The sequence below is a fragment of the Chiloscyllium plagiosum genome, unplaced genomic scaffold (assembly GCF_037043375.1).
Source record: "Chiloscyllium plagiosum isolate Xiang-an unplaced genomic scaffold, Cpla_swu_hap1 HiC_scaffold_9, whole genome shotgun sequence".
NCBI classification, from domain to species: domain Eukaryota; kingdom Metazoa; phylum Chordata; class Chondrichthyes; order Orectolobiformes; family Hemiscylliidae; genus Chiloscyllium; species Chiloscyllium plagiosum.
Genome location: NW_028270147.1, coordinates 20375916 through 20395832, shown reverse-complemented (window position 1 = coordinate 20395832; position 19917 = coordinate 20375916). Strand labels below are relative to the sequence as shown.

Genomic DNA, 19917 nt, shown 5'->3' with positions numbered 1-19917 from the left:
TAGCCTGTATCTCAGTATTCTCGACAACATTGTCTTTTTCCTGAGTGAATACTGATGAAAAATATTCATTTAGCGCCTCTCTTATCTCTTCAGACTCCATGCACAACTTCCCACTACTGTCCTTGACTGGCCCTACTCTTACTCTAGTCATTCTTTCATTCCTGACATACCTACACAAAGCTTTAGGGTTTTCCTTGATCCTATCTGCCAAAGACTTCTCATGTTCCCTCCTGACTCTTCTTAGCTCTCACTTTAGGTCCCTCCTGGCTAACTTGTAACTCTAAAGTGCCCTAACTGAGCCTTCATGTCCCACCATTACATAAGCCCCCTTCTTCCTCTTGACAATGCCTTGATCTCTCTGGAATTCAGCTCTTTTGTCTATTTTTGTACAAGTTAGTAACGAGATCAGGTACCAAGGGACCTGGGAACCCAAACTTAACATGTTATTCCTTTGAAAGTGCCACTTGACAGCACTGCTGATGACCCCTTCCATCACTTTGCTGATGGCAGAGAGCAGGCTGATTTGGCAGTAATTAGATTTGTTCTGCTTTTTGTGCATAGTACATACCTGGGCAATTTTCCACATTACCAGAGCAGACCTATGGCAACAAAGGAGTCCAGTTCAATTCCTGGTGACATCGGCATTGACAAGGTCCAGCAAGGATTCTGTTGTGAGGGCATCGATGGAGGTAAGATGGCGCCAAAGCGTTGCAACGTTTGTTCCAGCAGCAGTGGTGCAGAGAAGAGGACTTGTGCCTGCCACCAGGCCCATGGCCCAGAGTGGAGCACTTAAATGAGGACTTAAAGTTGAACACTCATTTTTCTGCCTTCATATTCTATGTTTTGGGTTTATTTTTGCATATTTTAAGATGGTGCCAGAGTGTGGCAACACTATACAACACTTTCCACAGTAAAAATACATACAACAATAAATCAAATAAAAGCAGATGTTGGCATTGTAGTGGAACACTAACCTCATTTTACGGTTAGGCAGGACCCAAAAATTGAACAGGCAAACAAACAGATACACTGCTCAGACTGCAGGGTTAAAAACAAAAACAGCTACCATTTTAACAGATTTTGCAGGGAAGAATTCCAAAAACACAGTCTGTGCAGATATAGAAATACTTACTTTTATAACAGACTGTCCTGCTGGTGTTAGAGGAGCGTGTGTAGTGGCTGACAACGATGGTATTCGTGACTGAGGTGGTAGTGCAACCATTGGTTTCTGACTTCCAGTTACAGATGTTGGTGGACATAATTTTGATTGTGCAATTGAGGACACTGTTGGCATTATAACAAGAACAAAACTATTCACATAACAGTCCAGATATATATACACCACCATCCAAGTTTTCAACATTAAATTACTCACCTAAAAGCTAGAGTGGTTAGGTACACATGAAAAGAAGTGCAACCATGATTATCCCTAAGCAAATGATACAATTGTAATTGGAACAAATTAATTTAGACATAACTGTGTTAATGCAGTTATGTTTACATGTGTAGAAATATTTGAATTGATGCAGGTCAGGAAATATCAATTTGCTCAGAACACTTGTTAGACCACATTTGAGTTCCATCGGCAGTTTGGGATCCCTTGTTGAAAAAAAGTCAAAGGCATTGCATCCATATATTGGAAAGTTAGAAAACAGTTTCTGGACATGGGACACTAGTTATGGAGTGACTTGTGACAGTAGGACGACCAAAGCTGGATGAGAAAGTATAGTTAAAAATGGATTTGTGCATATCACAGAAGACTACATAAATACATGAGTTATAAAATGATAGAAAGATAATGCTGACAACATTGAGATAAATTAAGATTGGACAAAACTTGTGTGGAGCAGTGACAGGTACAGACCAGCTGTGTCAATCATGTTTTTACACTGTAAATTCTATACACTTTCAGCAGAAATAGTCAAGAGAAGATTTAATTCAAGGTTACTCAACTCCATAAGAAATAGGAAGAATAGGCCATTCAGCTCCTTTAGCGCGCTTCACCATTCAAAAGAATCACAGCTGATCCCAACATTCTCACATCCTCTTTCTCTGTAACCTTCAACTCTCTTACTGATAAAAAAATCTTCCTCAGCCTTAAATATGCACAAGAATCTGCTCTCACAGATCTCAGTGGCAAAGAATTCCAAAGACTTTCAACCCTCAAAGGAAATTCCTCTCATCTCCATCTTAAATTGGCTCCACATTAAATTGTGATTGATAGGGCTGAAAAACCTATTTTTTCCACTTTCTCCCATAACCTTTGATCCCCTTGGCAATCAAAAATTTATCTGTTTTAAAATATATTTAATGCCCTGCCCCTCCATAGACTTCTGTGGCAATGGATTGCACAGATTCACCACTCTCTGATGAAAGTAGTTTCTCCTCATCTCCATTTTAAAGGGTCTTCCCTTTACTCCAAGGTTACGCCCTCTGGCTCTCATCTCTTCTGCCAATGGAAACATGCTCCCAATGTCCACTCTATCCATTCTGAGCAGTATTCTAAGTTGCAATCAGATTCCCATCCCCTTCCCCACCCATCCTTCTAAGCCCCATTGAGTATAATCCCAGAGTTCTCAAAACATTCCTCATAAGTTGTTACACCTTTTATTCCTGGGATCAGTCTCATGAACCTCCTCTGGACTTGCTCCAGAGCCAATACATCCTTCTTGAGGTATGGGGATCAAAATTGCTCACAACCCTAATTGTGGTCTGACCAGAGCCTTATAAGGTTCTGAACTACGTACCTGCTTTTACATTCAAGTCCTTTTGAGATGAAAGGCCAAATTGTATTTGCCTTCCTAACTATTGATTCAACCTGTAAGTTTACCTTAAGAGTAATCTGGACTGGGACTCCAGTCCTTTAGCACTTTGGATTTCTGAATTTTCTCTCCATTTAGAAAATGGTCTTTGCCTCTATTCTTCCTACCAAAATGCATGATCTCACACTTTCCTATGGTGTATATCATCTGCCACTTCTTTGCCCACTCTCCTAACCTGTCTAAATTTTGTGCAGCCTTCTTGCCCACCGCCCCCCCCCCCCAACCTCCATACTACCTCCCCCACCATCTATTTTTGTATCATCTGCAAACTTAGCCAGAATGCCCTCAGTTCTTTCATCCAGCTCATTAAATGTATAAAGTGAAAGGTTGTGGTACCAACACTGACCCTTGCAGAACCACTAGAAACCACACTTGACCTTCCAAAATTGCCTAGATTCTGCAATCAGTGTATCCAACGTCCCTAACTACTGCATTTGGAACCCAGGGACGAAGCCAATCAGAACCAGGGTATTTGTCACGTTTTAGACCATTTCATGTTTGCAGTAAACTTTCTTTTACTAATTTGAAAACATGAAGCGCCTCATCTTGTGAAGACAAAATGCTTGTTTAACCTCCCTGCCGCTCTCTCATTTCCTAATTGTTGTCCTGCCTCATGTTTTTTAGGAATTAGTGTTATTTTTATTATTCGTTATCTTTAATTAAATACCAATTTAAAGCCTCTGTACAGAGAGCTATTGCAAAATAGAAAAGTACTCTATAATGCAACACATTCACACAGTGGTTGTTAAATTCTAGAAATTTGGAAAAGATAACAGTGGACAATAATGGAAGTATTTTGGAAAAATAAGATTAGTTTTAGATTACTCTAGCATCGAATTGACTTGGATGGATTGAATAGCATCTTTACAGGAGTAAAGATCTATGGTTCCAAAACAATTAAGGCTCATAATATTCCCAAACAGGTGAAGTAAAGAAGAGAGATTCCTGGTCATACAAATTGGTACAACCCCTAAAGTTGAAGAAATAGCCCATCAACATCAGTGGTAATTGGTATTTTAACTGCATCAGCCACAGTAACTATTTCTACACGTACAGGAATTATGAAGATCACTCGAAGAATAACAGAAGTACTTATTAGTATTAGGATGTGAATTCACCATAAGGTGATGATTATGGTAAATAACATTAGTAAAAAGACAATTTTCAGAGGAAATTAGAACAGAATTACATAGTTATACATGACTCATTTCAATTCAAAATTTTATGATTCCATTAATGCAATCTTAAAATGGCTTTATGTGTTAAGCCACAAATTACAGGAACCTTCTAATTATATACATATGAAACATAGCACAAATGTTACAATAAATACCAAAATTCAGTTTGCTTTCATTCCAATCATCATAAAATATTTGAATTTGCTCTCTCAAGCCAAGTTTTCACACTCCTTTTTTACCAATTTAAAAGAAAATTGTGCTGAAAGGCACCCACAAAATTGGCAACGTTCCAGCACCATTAATCACAACCTCTAATTAAGCCTTCAAGCAGACTATTAAAATAAAACTAAGTTTCCTTTAAGTAATGGAAGAATTAATTCTCTCATCCCAAATAAAAAATATTACATGAACTTCCATAAGTGCTATGCAACAGATTTCAAAAGTTTTGAAATAACAGGATTGTAGAGTGGTGGAGTAACAGGAAACAGTTAATGGCTGACTTTCAGACCAGAGATACAGTTATAGAGTCAGAGATGTACAGCATGGAAACAAACCCTTCAGTCCAACCCGTCCATGCCGACCAGATATCCCAACCCAAACTAGTCCCACCTGCCAGCACCGGCCCATATCCCTCCAAACCCTTCCTATTCATATACCCATCCAAATGCCTTTTAAAATGTTGCAATTGTACCAGCCTCCACCACATCCTCTGGTAGCTCATTCCATACACGTACCACTCTCTGCGTGAAAACATTGCCCAAAGGTCTCTTTTATATCTTTCCCCTCTCACCCTAAACCTATGCCCTGTAGTTCTGGACTCCCCAACCCCAAGGAAAAGACTTTACCTATTTATCCTATCTATGCCCCTCAATTTTGTAAACCTTTATAAGGTCACCCCTTAGCCTCCGGCGCACCAGGGAAAACAGCCCCAGTCTGTTCAGCCTCTCCCTGTAGCTAAGATCCTCCAACCCTGGCAACATCCTTGCAAATTTTTGCTGAACCCTTTCAAGTTTCACAACATCTTTCCGATAGGAAGACCAGAATTGCATGCAATATTCCAATAGTGGCCTAACCAATGTCCTGTACAGCCGCAACATGACCTCCCAACTCCTGTACTCAGTTCTCTGACCAATAAAGGAAAGCATACCAAATGCCTTCTTCACTATCCTATCTACCTGCGGCTCCACTTTCAAGGAGCTATGAACCTGCACTCCAAGGTCTTTTTGTTCAGCAACACTCCCTCGGACCTTACCATAGGTCCTGCTAAGATTTGCTTTCCCAAAATGCAGCACCTCACATTTATCTGAATTAAACTCCATCTGCCACTTCTCAGCCCATTGGCCCATCTGGTCCAGATCCTGCTGTAATCTGAGGTAATCCTCTTTGCTGTCCACTACACCTCCAATTTTGGTGTCATCTGCAAACTTACTAACTGTACCTCTTATGCTCGCATCCAAATCATTTATGTAAATGACAAAATTTAGAGGACCCAGCACCGATCCTTGTGGCACTCCACTGGTCACAGGCCTCCAGTCTGAAAAACAACCCTCCACCACCATCCTCTGTCTTCTCTGGATTTATAAGAGAATTCCCTAGGAATCTGTGATAGCACTCCCATTCTTTGGTGCATCATAACGACTAGACTCCAGAGTAGAAAGCACAATTTCAAAAATCTGCAGACAATACAAAACCTGGAAGCTATACTAAAGACTGTATAGAATTTCAAAGGTTAGACAGGTTGATTAACAATGCAGAGAAGTGTGAAGTGAAACACATGGAGACAACATAAAATGAAGGGTACAATTCTAAACAGGGTGCAGGAGCAGAAGGACTAAGATATGCGTGTGTAAAACTTACATAAAATTATTCAACCTGTTTACCTGGTTGAGAACACAATAAATTAAGTCCTGAATGCCATCTGCTTTAATAATCTATCCAGGTACTATTCTTTAGTATAGAGAACAAAGAGAAGTCTCAATAGTATGATATCAGCAGTGAAAGGAGTAACTTTAGTACGTGGAATTGTTCGAGGAGAGATGGTCAAGAGATTTGATAGATGCATTCAGAGTCATGAAAAACCTGGACAGACCGATAGGGAGAAACTATTCCCATTGCTGGAGAGACAAAAAAGAAGTAACACTTAAATTTGGCAAAAGAGGCAAACGACAGAAGATGAAACTTGCTTACACTCAAATGGTTGGTATCTGGAACGCAATGCCTTTACATGGAGGAAACAGGGTCAGGCATTCAAGGGGATTTTGGATCATCATTTTAAAGAAAATAAACGCACGAGGCCAGGAAGGTGGTGAGTGGCATTAAGTGGATTAGTATTTCAGGGTAGACTTACAGAATCAGAAGGACTCCTCCTGTGCTGTAACCATTTTAAGATTCAATATATTTGAGTGCACTGCCACATCCATTAACTATAGTAAGCTATAACTTATGCTAAAAAAACTTCTGTGATGAAGGGCTTTTGCCCAAAATGTCAATTTTCCTGCTCCTCACATGTTGCCTGACCTGCTGTGCTTTTCCAGCACCACTCTAACCTGAACTCTGGTTTCCAGCATCTGCAGTCCTCACTTCTGCCTACTATGAAAATGCAGGCTAATGTAGTCCCAAGCCATTTTACAAGAGTGTTATCAAACAATTTGGTGCTGTGTCACAAGGGGATATTACAAGTTTGGTTACAAAAGGTAGGTTTCAAGGACTATCTTATAGGAGCAAAGCAAAGATGTGGAGGGGTGAATTTCAGTTTATGCTGTGACATCTACAAGCACGATGATCAGTTTAGAGTCACAGATGTACAGCACGGAAACAGATCCTTTGGTCCAATTCGTCCATGCCGACCAGATATCCTAAATTAATCTAATCCCATTTGCCAGCACTTGCCCATATCCGTCAAAACCTTTCCTATTCATAGACCCATTCAGATGCCTTTTAAATGTTGCAATTGTACCAGCCTCCACCACTTCTTCTGTCAGCTCATTGCATACATGCACCAGCCTGTGTGAAAAAGTTGCCCCTTAGGTACCTTTTATAACTTTCCCCTCTTACCCTAAACCTATGCCCTCTAGTTCTGGACTCCCCCACCCTAGCAAAAAGATCTTCTCTATTCATCCTATGCATGCCCCTCATGATTTAATAAATCTCTCTAAGGTCACCCCTCAGCTTCCAACGCTCCAGGAAAACAGTTCCAGTCTATTCAGCCTCACCCTTTAATTCCCCACTGGCCATTGAGACTGTGATGATAAGCTGCCTTCTTAAACCACTGCAGTGCATGTAGTGTGGATATACCTATTGTACCATTAGGGTGGGTGTTACAAGATACTGATCTAGCAACACAAAGAACAGCGATATATTTCCAAGTCAAGATGGTGCGTAGCATGGAGGGGAATTTGCAGGTGGTGGTGTTCCCATGTATCAAATACCCTTGATACAAGTGGGTATGGTCATCCAGCCGGATACACCCACATCCCGTGAATGAATAACCAAAACAAATTTCAGAAGGAAGTGTGAAAGTGGTCAGGTATGCATTGAAATAGTCATGTCTAGAATGAACAATAGCATGGATGAGGATTTCAGCAGATGAGCAGAGGGCAGAGTCAGGTAATGCAACAGAAACAAGTAGGCTTACTGTTACATAGTTAGATTTTAACTAAGGGACACTACGACATAGAGGTTGTAAACACGTCTTGTTCCACCTCTAACACTGCAAGAGTGGCTAGCAAATTGTTTGTGATGCAGTCCTATTCCAAAACAAAGTTTTTTGGTGATCCTTCTAATTTCTGGATCTAAACTTAAAGCCTCTCTCGATTCCAAGTTATTTCAAGAAGAGACCCCATAAACTCACTCATCCGTTCCAATTAGGAATGGTGCTCTTCTGGTTTCAAGTTAAAGCAAAGCACACAGGTTTAAGGCAGAAGTTTGAGGATGCTTTCTGCCTCACCATCCCAGACATTTTCAAAGTGCCATGTTATAAATAAGGAGGCAATATATACTTTTCAATTGATTACCTGATCCTTTCCTTCCTTTGCCATTCCCTCCTCTTTTGTTAGCCACAGGAAGCTCTATTTCTTCTTGTGGCATTTGTGACACCTTCTGTAGAAAAAGCTTCTCCAAGGTTTGTGCCATTACAACTATGTCATCCCCTGGCTATAAATAGACACTAGTTAAATAATTTTATCAACATAACACAAGAAGCATTTCACAATTATAAGGTGTAACAACATACCCGATTATATACATAGCAGTTAGTAAACATTGTATTTATGTCCTCTATACACTCCATAGCTTTACAGTAATATTTATTTTCCAAGCGTTTTTTGATGGTACCCAAATCCATTGGGTTCTTTGTAATCTGATAGTAATCCTGTGGGGAGGGAGAAAACAAAAACACAGGCAGAGCAGCAGCATCCATTTACGCATGTTCTTCCAATTATATTGTGACTTTAATTGCAAAAATTAGTTTCCAATTTTAAGTACTCTTAAATTGGTTGACTTAACAGCACATTTTTTTAAACAAGCAAATGTTTCTTTCAAAAGAACCTGTGTTTCTTTATTATCTCAGGTACTAGCAAATATTATATTTCTCTTTCCAAGTCTTGATATATGCTAGCAATTGTTTTGGAATAAAATTTAGATATGAGTTGAATGGAAAGATTTTTGAAAACATAAAACTACATTGGATAAATAGAATGCAGTAGATGCAATGTCCACAGATTGGGAGAAATCAATTTAGCACCTCAAGGAGGATGTGACATGAAATAACAGTACAATACAACATTGATTAATTGAAAATGAGTTTTGAGCTTTGCTCACATTTCACATGGGCAGGCCATGCATTTGCACTTGGTATGAGCAAATGATTTTGACTTTAATATGAAATGCAATCTTAAAATTTACTCTGACAGGATGAAAAAAGGTTCTACTGAAAGAATTTGAACAGTAAAGAGTCAAAGTAAACAGCAGAACCTCCAAGATAATCTTCGGATTATTATCTGAGCCACAGACAAACAGGTAAATAAAGTCAAGGAGATAGACACATGGCACAATGATTGGAATGGCTGGAATGGGTTACTGGCCCAAAACTGGGTAGAAGGAATCAGTTTTGGTGGGATGAGCCTAACATGAAACATGCTGGGACCAGTGCCCTGGTGTATAACAAAGGACTGACAGGGTTTTAAAATAACTACTTTGATGTAGAGGGTGAGACAGTTGGAGGAAAGGAAAATATTGACTTACAAAGCAAAATGATATGACAGTATTACAGTGTAACTATTTGGATAACAATATCCAGAGAGAGATGGGAAGGGACAAAATTTACAAAACAGAAAATGACAATAAAAAGGGTAAAAGCAACAAAATGAAATGGTCTCTATTTGCATATAGAGTATTTGGAACAAACTAAATTCATGAGAAGGAACAAAAAACATGTTTATAGATATGAGCTATAACAGACATGATTGCAAGGAGATCAAAGCTGGGAGCTAAATATTCAGGTGCATGCCTTTTCAAAAAAGCAAGAAATTATCTTGGATAAGAAGGTTTAATATCCACATGGCTGATATTCTTTTTAAAAAGAATGATAAACACACTGGTAGGAGTAGCCTATAGGCCCTTAACAGTAGCTATACAATAGGGTAGAGAATATCAATCAGGATTGAATGACAGCATATAAATATGCATTAAAAATAATGGGTCATCTTAATCTTCATGCAGATCGAGAAAGTCAGATTGCTGGAGATAGCCACAAGAAACTAACAGAGTTATTGGGGTTATTTTGGATCTTGTGTGTAATAAGGCAGATTTAATAAAATACTCCCTCATAAACAGTGACCACATGGTAGAATTTAGCAGGAAAAACTGGAGTTTGAAACAGGACTACGAGAGCTAACTAAAGATAATTACAAAAGAACAAGGCCCATGTTAGCTCCAGCAGACTGGGAAAGGAGTTTAACATAGACAAGCAGAAAGTTGAAAGAACACAGCAAACCAGGCAGCATCCGAAGGTGGAGAAGGTAGTCTTTCAAATGTAACCCTTCTTCACAACTAGGGGAGTGGTAAACAAGAGGATTTGGAATACTTAAGACCAACAAAATAAAGAGCGACAAGTTAACTTAATGTGCTATTGGAAAAATGGTAGAGTTGGATGTAATATCACAACATTCAGAAATACATAACAATCAAGCAGAGTCAGAAAAGCTTCAATGAAGGGAAAAGCTTGCCTGAGATGTAATACAATTCATTGAGAAGGTAACAAGCAGGATAGTGGATGTAATATGTTTGGATTTCCAGAGAGTATTTGATAAGGCACCACACATCAAGCTACTTAAGATAAGAGTACATGGTATTGGATATAGATTAGTAGCATGAAGAGAGGAATGCTTAACTAACACAAATCAAAGAGTTGGGATTGGTGGGGGGATGGGGGAGGTGGGAAGTAGTTCAGGACGAAACTTGTAACCAGTTGGTGTACCACACAAATCACTGTGGATGCCATGTTATTTACATAATATATAAATGACTTAGGAGGAGGAAAACTACAGACACACCAAATCTGCAGATCTCATGAAAATAGGTGGGAAGGCAAGTGGGGAAGTTGACACAATTAATCTACAGTGGAATATGGGCAGGTTGAGTAGACAAAAATATCGTAAATGGAATATAATGTGGGAAATTGAGAGGTTATGCATTTTGGCATGATTATTTATTATGAAATATTTAAGTAGAGAAAAATTGCAGAAAGCTACAGCACAGATTTGGGAGAAAGCTAGCTAACAAGTTCAGCAGGTAATATGGAAGGCAATGAAATGTTGACATTTATTGACAAGGGAATGGAGTATACAAATAAGGAAGTCTTGCTAAAACTATACAAGGCACTAGTGAGAACACAGCTAAAATACTGAACAGTTTTGAGCCCCTTACCTAAGGAAAGATATACTTGCATTGGAGACATCCAAAAAAGGTTCACAAGGTTAATTTTGGTTAAGATGGGGTGGGGTGGGGAGGGGGGGTTAGTTATCTTGAGTAGGATTGAGTTAGTTTATCTATGAGGAGAAAGTGAGGTCTGCAGATGCTGGAGATCAAAGTTGAAACTTTATTGCTGGAACAGCACAGCAGGTCAGGCAGCATCCAGGGAACAGGAGATTCCTGAAGAAGGGCCTGTGCCCGAAACGTCGAATCTCCTGTTCCCTGGATACCGCCTGACCTGCTGTGCTGTTCCAGCAATAAAGTTTCAACTTAGTTTATCTATACTCATTGAAGTGAGAAGAATGAGGAACAACCTTATTGAAACACACATATGTATTTGGGGACATTACAGGGTGGATGTGGAAAGTGTTTCTCCTGGGAGAGTCTAGGAATATGGGGCATAACCTTATTACAGGTCAAAGAGAGCTGAGGAGGAATGTCTTCTCAGTGAGCAGTGAATCTGTAAACTTTTCATCACGAGGTCTTTGAGATTGGATTGTTAAGTATATTCAAGGCTGAGAAAGACAGATGTTTCGTTAATATGGGAATCAACGGTTATGGGGAAGAGGCAGGAAGTGTAGCTGAGGACCATCAGATCAGCCATGATGATTCTGAATAGTGGAGCAGACTCCAGTGGGCTGAATGGCCTACATCTCTTCCTCCATTGCATGATCTTGTGGAGGGAAGTTTGCTGGCAAGTAACTGGAAAGTATGTTAAGAAATTAAGAGGTGCAAATGTCACTGTGTGGATACAGTGAAGGATTACATTCGCAAAGAAGAGAGGACAGATTTAATAGAAAGAGAAATAAATGGAAGTCAGGACTCAAATTCCTGAGAATATAAATATAGGCAGAGAAAGTCAAAAATGGCCAACAGCTATTGGGATTTTAAAAAGAGATTCTATATTATTACAAATAAATAAATTAGTTGTGAATTTCTTCAAAAAAATAATTGAACTATAGAAATTTTCTACATTGATTTTGATATCCCACAGTAATCTACAGATCTGAACAGATAAAAATCAAGGAACGTAAATTCAAAAACTGGTTTAAGAATTTATAATTCAGTTTTAGAAGAAAACACCAAAAGGAGAAAATTGGTTTCAGTTATAACTTGACAATTAAATTATCAGAATGTCAAAATCCCAACTGATCCACGAATCTCCTTTTGAAAATGAAACTCACTGTTCTTACCTTAATCACTACTGAAGCAATTCAAAGAAGGCCCACTAATCTCAAAAATTAGGAACAGGTAATAGATGTCCCTGCCATCGGACAAAAGAAAAATCCTATTTTCTAGCTGGCTTACCAATGACATTTAATTTAAAATAACCACTCTTCTTTTGCTGACAAAGGCAAATTACTTCCATAGTAACACATGCTAGAACACTAATTTTAAGTTACAGAGGCAAAGAGGATATGAGATATACTGATAAGAGGTCAAACTGTCTCATTCATACTGTAAACACTTCGAGTTCTACTTCTAATTGTCTGCCCTTTGCCAAAAATAGAAAGGCATTGCAGTGAACAATTGTCTACCCTCATTGACTACCTCTTCAGAAAAATAACTCCATCTCATGGCTGTCCAAAAGGTGGGAATTTGAATAATTCAAAATACTCAAGCAGCATAAACCAGATTATCATAGCTGAAAGCAAGCACGAAAATGCAAGGTTTTCATCCAACTGTCATAAGATATTAAATTTCCAATTACTGCCTTGTATACTTATGTCTTACAGTTTGGATCTTTTTTCAAGGGGTTGGAGCCCAACCCCACAATATTTATACAATCTGCTCTCCATTGTAGTTAGTCATTTGTTGCAGCTAAAAGCCATGGCAATATAACTCAACAAAGCACTGTGTTCTAATCAGGCACAATTATAATTCTTACAGGCAAGTTCAGCTTCACAGCATCAACAGGTTGTTGGAATGGCCAGGCAAAATGGTGTTTCCAAAGAGCTTTGACCACCACCTTTTCCAAATACTGTAGCTGATTTGTCATTCGGCTAGGTTTCTTTGGGTTATAATATTCTGGTGGCTGTGGATTTACAATCACATTTTGCTGCTGTAATCTTTTATACCCAGTTGATGTCATTTTGAATATCAAAATTTCTTGCACTTAGCCAACAGGATTTTAAAACTCTCTTCTTTCAAGGCTCTTGACGGACTATTAATCCATCATGTTTCCATGTCAGGATTATGACACAATCTGTTGGAAAAAAAAAAGACACTTTAGAAAAAACTGTTTTTACTTGATTTCAAATCATATTTTTTTTACTTCAAATATCAAAGAATTCAGACTACATTTTATTTTAGGAAAATACCACCAGTGAATGCAGAAGAAACCCAAAAATATTCCACTTATACAAATGAAAATGCAAGTGGAGCTATCTTAGCATCGTCCCACCTTGGTGAGTAGAGATTATACTTTATTTTCAAAGTGAAATTTTACAAGTGCTGAAAAGGAGAGTTTGATACAAACTAATGATGAAGGTTAGAAGTAAATCAGCTCCATTCAAGAGCACAACAGAAAAAGGAGGCCACCAGCTCAGTGCAGACATACATACTATCAGAATAAGCAACATGACAGATCATTTCCCTGTGCTCAAGTTTAATTCAAAATAAATGAGTAACATGGAGTTTAAAAAATTGTGTAATGTGATCAAGTCCCACAAGATAGAGTCAAAGTCATAGAGATGTACAGCATGGAAACAGACCCTTCGGTCCAACCTGTCCATGCCGACTAGATATCCCAACCCAATCTAGTCCCACCTGCCAGCACCCGGCCCATATCTCTCCAAACCCTTCCTATTCATATGCCCATCCAAATGCCTCTTAAATGTTGCAATTGTACCAGCCTCCACCACTTCCTCTGGAAGCTCATTCCATACCCATGCCACCCTGTGTGAAAACGTTGCCCCAAAGGTCTCTTTTATATCTTTCCCTTCTCACCCTAAACCTATGCCCTCTAGTCCTGGACTCCCCGACCCCAGGGAAAAGACTTTGCCTATTTACCCTATCCATGCCCCTCATAATTTTGTACACCTCTAAGGTCAACCCTCAGCCTCCGATGCTCCAGGGAAAACAGCCCCAGCCTGTTCAGCCTTTCCTTATTGCTCAAATCCTCCAACCCTGGCAACATCCTTGTAAATCTTTTCTGAACCCTTTCAGGTTTCACAACATCTTTCCGATAGGAAGGAGACCAGAATTGCATGCAATATTCCAACAGTGGCCTAACCAATGTCCTGTACAGCCGCAACGTGACCTCCCAACCCCTGTACTCAATACTCTGACCAATAAAGGAAAGCATACCAAATGCCTTCTTCACTATCCTATCTACCTGCGACTCCACTTTCAAGAAGCTATGAACCTGCATTCCAAGGTCTCTTTGTACAGCAACACTCCCTAGGACCTTACCATTAAGTGTATAAGTCCTGCTAAGATTTGCTTTCCAAAATGCAGCACCTCACATTTATCTGAATTAAACTCCATCTGCCACTTCTCAGCCCATTGGCCCATCTGGTCAAGATCATGTTGTAACCAGAGGTCACCCTCTTTGGTGCCCACTACACCTCCAATTTTAGTGTCATCTGCAAACTTACTAACTGTACCTCTTATGCTCGCATCCAAATCATTTATGTAAATGACAAAAAGTAGTCGACCCAAGGACACTTCCCATCCTTGTGGCACTCCACTGGTCACAGGCCTCCAGTCTGTAAAACAACCCTCCACCACTACCCTCAAGATATTTAATTTCTTCCAGTGATAAACAGAAAATACTGGAGACAGGCAGATTCCTAATCCCTTCTAGCAAATTACCCCTGATACCATGAGATTTTATTTTCCATAAAAACCTTTGTTATGGCAAGTGAAGGAATAGCAATATATTTCCAAATCAGAACAGCAAGTGGCTTGGAGGGGAACTTCCAGGTGCTCATGCATCCCTTGTCCTTCTAGATGGAAGTGGTTGTGTATTTGGAAGGTGTCGCCGAAGGATCGTTCGGGAATTTCTGCAGAGCATCTTGTAAATATTACACATTGCTGCTACTGAGCACGGTTGGTGGGAAGAGTGGATATGGTGCCATAAAGTAGGTTCCTTGGACTGGATGGAGCTAAATTCCAGAGGGGAGGTGAGAATGACAAACCTGGATATCAAGGCTGCATTCATCCAGGCAACTGGGGAGTATTCCAACACACTCCTAACTAGCACCTTACAGGTGAGGGACAAGCTCTGAGGAGTTGGAAGGCAAATTATGCGCCACAGCATTCCTAGCCTCAAACATGCTCTGTAGCCACTGTGCTGGAGACAAGTTAAATTTCTGGTCAATCACAACCTCAGGTGTTGATGGAGATTTCAGTGATGGCAACGCAATTAAATGCCAAAGGGCCGAGGTTAGATTATTTTTTATTGGAGATGGTTACTCTTGCCACACAAATGCCAGACAATGTTACTTGCTACTTGTCAGCCCAAGCCTGGATATTGTCCAGATCATGTTGCATTTGAATATTGACTTCTTCAGTTTCAGAGTGGTGACAAATGATGTTGAACGTGGCTCACCAATGATTGTACATCCCTGCCTCTGACCTTATGATGGAAAGGAGGTCATTGATGAAGCGGTTGAACTACAACCATCTACAACAACTACAACCATCTTCCGATGTGACTGGTATGACTCTAACCGGCAGAGTTTGCCTCCTGATATCTATTGACACTAGTTTTGCTGGAGCCCCTTAATGGCACACTGTCAAATGCAGCCTTGATATCAAGGTCAGTCATTCTCACCTCACTTCTGGAATTCAGCCCTTTTTTATTCATGTTTGGAATCAAAACTCCAAAAGAAGGTCAGGAGCTGAGTGGCCTTGGTGGAACATAAACTGGGCGTCACCAAGGCATTATTACTGAGAAGGTGCTGTTTGATTAGCGTCGTCAAAGTGCTATCACCTTACTGATTGAGAGTAGACAAATGGGATGGTAATTGCTTGGGTTAGATGTGGTTTGCCTTGGTATATAGGACACATCTGGAATGTGTCAGTTGTCTTGAGAGGAAAGGTTGGGCAGGCTAAGCCTCTAATTTCCTGGAGTTTAAAAGAGGTGACTTGTTAAACAAACTCCTGAGGGGTCTTGACAGGGTAATAGATGAAGAGGTTATTCATTTACTTCAATTATGTAGAGCTAGCAATTTAAAACTAGCAATTTAAAACTAAGGGTAATCTATTTAAAATAGAAAAGAGGCAAAATTATTTCCTGGGACTGTTGACTGGCTCCAGAAATGTTCCTGAAAGAAGTGGTGGAAGGTGTGTCTAAAGACTTGATGCAGGTGTTAATATATTCTTGGTAAACAAGGGGTGAAATGTCATCAGGAAGCAGGGATGTGGAATTTCAGTTTGCATTTAGTAGTATTACACAGTTAGAAAGAGATAGTTAAAAGAAATCTTCCCATTAGCTGATGGTACAAGTACTATGGGATAAGCTTGCCTCAGAGGAAGGAGCTTTCTTTAAACAAAAAAAATGATATTGGCAATAAGGGTGATTGAGCAGAAACAACGACTTCAGAAGGAAATAGAATTGACAATTGAAGGATATAACCTTATAAGGCTACACAGATAAAGCAAGCCAGACAGTCCTCCCTTGCTCAATGAGAAGTCAACATGGACCGAAAAAGGGCCAAATAGCCTAAGATGTAAATGATTGGTCACAATATCTAGGTTGCTGGCCAATGACAATACACTATGGTAGTTGGCAGATGTGTGGGGCAGGGTGTTGGAGTGGAATTCTTGTAACTTGGTGGATACAGAAATTGGACAGGATAAAAATAAAGAGAAGGCACGAAAAAGGAAATCAATGCTCAAAGCAGCAATATTACTTGGCCACCAAGGGATGCAAGCAAGTTATGGAGGCAAGGGTGTAGACAATAGAAATTCCTGCCACAATTTTTAAATTCTCCTGTGCAATAGTGATGACAAGATTGAGGATTTACAACTGTTACACTCTTATTCAATATAAGAATTTGTGATTGAATTGATGAGCTGATAGTCATTGCAGAAAATATCCAGAAAATAAACATGACAAAATGAATTCAGAAAGCAAATTTGTGGTTAGATTAGGAAAGTATACAATAGTATTCCCTAAGGATTAAGTCTTTATGACACATTAATGACCACAATTGAGCCAGAAAAATATCAGAGCTTGCAGATGAAAGAACCTAGAAATGCGGTTAACAGTGAGCAAGATGGCAATAGACTTCAGGAAGTCAGACAGATTGGTAAGAAAGGCACACAGATAGCAGATGATTTACTGCAAAGTGTGAAGTGACACATCCAAGAAGAAAGAGGTGGAAGGAAGGCAATATAAACGAAATAGTATAGCTTTAAACTGTGTGCAGCAGAGACCTTGTGGCTACAACACATTTATTTGAATGTAGCAAGATTAGACAGCTGATGAAAAGCATACAAAGATCCACTTCAAGCATAAGAATACATATGGAAGGAAGTTATGCTAATTTTTTAATTAGCAGACTTTAGCAGAAGTAACACTGCCGATCACTTAGCACACTTTTGCATGACAAAGCTTGAAGAGGATGCAAAGACAGATTTATTAAATTAGTAAGTAATAAGGATGAAGGATTAAGAGCATCATGTCAGCTATGTGGAAAGACCACAGAAGTTGAAGCAATCTCTATTTTCTGAAAAAGAGATACAAATCAATATGTTCACTCTGAAGGGCTTTAACAGAATAAATGAGGACAAAATCATTAAATGACCAGAGATAAGGTAATTGGCAAAACAACCAGGTGGAAAAAGAATACAACTTTGTGTAAAGCAAAAAGTGAGTTAAGATTCTGAAATGCACGACCCAAAAATGGAAAGGATCCCTCAGGCAGGAGGATGATTGCCTTACTGAAGCAGAGAGGGATGGCAAAGTCCATATAAGGTTGAGGAGGCTTAATAGTGACAAACCTCAAATCGTCCTTCTTTGTAGTTGTTGAGTGGAGTCTCATTTGAAATGCCCAACTCTAACAATGCCAATACCTTTTTGGAGAATCAACTAGGTTCTACCTGCCTCTTCCGCCTGTAGTCTGCATCAACGCTGCATATCATCTGAATCATGGGGAAGGGTTGGAATGCTAAGACCACAGGCTGAAGGGGCAGGTAGAACAGATGCTGATCTCACCCAACTGATTCTCCAAAAAAGGTATTGACATTGTAATAGAGTTGGGCATTTCAAATGAGACTCCGCTCAACTACTACAGCCATCAGACAATGCCCATTGAATGTAACAACCTAAGGGCTGGGGAAAATGGAGAGAATGAGCATGAAATTTGTCAAGATGAAAAGGTGTCATGCCTAATTGAGAGCAATGGAGGTATCATATGCCACCAGTTTTCCTGAGAGCACCTTGCTGAGGGACGAGAGCTGATCGATGTCTCTTCAGGTCTCCCCATTTGTCTTCAATCTCACCTTTCATAATCTGGTTTCTGGTAGCTCACAATCCAAATCAATACTCCTGTGCACCTGAATTGGAAGGGGACAAATATACTGGCGGGGAGATTTGCTTTGGTTGCTCTGGAAAATTTAAACTTTTCAAAGATAGACCGAGACTGATCGTATTAAGTGCTTGGATGAAGAGAAATTTGTTAAGGGTGTACAAGATTCAGAATGCGGATGTACCTACTAGAGAAGGTGTGAAGTTAGACCTACTCTTGGGGAAAATAAAGACAGGGCAGGTGACAGAGGTATCAATGGGGAGCACTTTGGGGCCAGTGATCATAATTCTATTAGTTTTAAAATGGTGATCGAAAAGGATAGACCAGATCTAAAAGCTGAAGTTCTAAATTGGAGGAAGGCCAATTTTGACGGTATTAAGCAAGAACTTTCAAAAGTTAATGGGGGCAAAGTTCGCAGGTAAAAGGGATGGCTGGAAAATGGGAAGCCTTCAAAATAATAAAAAAACAAAGTCAAGAGACAGAATGTTCCTGTTAGGGTGAAGGGCAAGGCTCGTGGATTTACTTGCAGAAAATCTTAAGAGTGAAGTATAACATCCATATCTCATCTTCATAATCCTCACTAGGAAACAAAGGCGGCAGACTGGGAATCCGTGGTCCATTATCAGATACTCAACAAGGACTCATTCGGAGGTTACCCTGTATCTAGTATTGAGGAAGCATTACAAGTTTTCAAAAGGTAGGAAGTATTCCAGCAACTTGATATGTCTGACTTCTATTTTCCTTTCATACTGAAAAAGGATGGCAGTTCCTTATGGCCTAAGTGCAGTACTGTCAAAAGTTCAAGGGCAGAGAAAAAATAATCATTTATGCCAGTCAGTATCTCAAGCCAAATGAAAGGAATATGAAAAAATTAAAATCATGAGGGGCATGGATAAGATAAATAGACAAGGTATTTTCCCTGGGGTGGAGGCATCCAGAACTAGAGGGCATAGTTTGAGGGCAAGAGGGGAAAAATAAGGGCAACTTTTTTTATGCAGAGGATGGTGAGTTTATGGAATGCGCAGCCAGACAAAGTGGAGGCAGATACAATTACATCATTTAAAAGGCATCTGGATGGGTGTATGTACAGGAAGGGTTTAAAAGAGATATGGGCCAAATGCTGGCAAATAGGACTAGATTAGACAATAGGTGCAGGCGTAGGCCATTTTGCCCTTCGAGTCTGCACCACCATTCATTATGATCGTGGCTGATCATCCTCAATCAGTATCCTGTTCCTGCCTTATCTCCATAACCCTTGATTCCACTATCCTCGAGAGCTCTATCCAACTCTTTCTTAAACGTATCCAGAGACTGGGCCTCCACTGCCTTCTGGGGCAGAGCATTCCACACACCCACCACTCTCTGGGTGAAGAAGTTTCTCCTCATCTCTGTCCTAAATGGCCTACCCCTTATTTTTAAGCTGTGTCCTCTGGTTCGGGACTCACCCATCAGCGGAAACATGTTTCC

At 39.8% G+C, this 19917-nt stretch overlaps 1 protein-coding gene across 1 annotated transcript in view; it reads right to left on the bottom strand.

The window, feature by feature from the left end:
- LOC122554708 (bromodomain-containing protein 3-like) overlaps nucleotides 1–13149 on the bottom strand; it is a 98947-nt gene extending 85798 nt beyond the window's left edge. Inside the window, exons 1-3 of the mRNA XM_087990263.1 lie at nucleotides 12858–13149; nucleotides 8014–8152; nucleotides 1133–1284 (exon numbers count right to left, since the gene is read on the bottom strand). Of these exons, the coding sequence (XP_087846389.1) occupies nucleotides 1133–1284; nucleotides 8014–8152; nucleotides 12858–13061 (495 nt within the window). The 5' untranslated portion in view covers nucleotides 13062–13149. The remainder of the gene's footprint in view (nucleotides 1–1132; nucleotides 1285–8013; nucleotides 8153–12857) is intronic.
- Between the last annotated feature and the right edge of the window lie 6768 nt (nucleotides 13150–19917).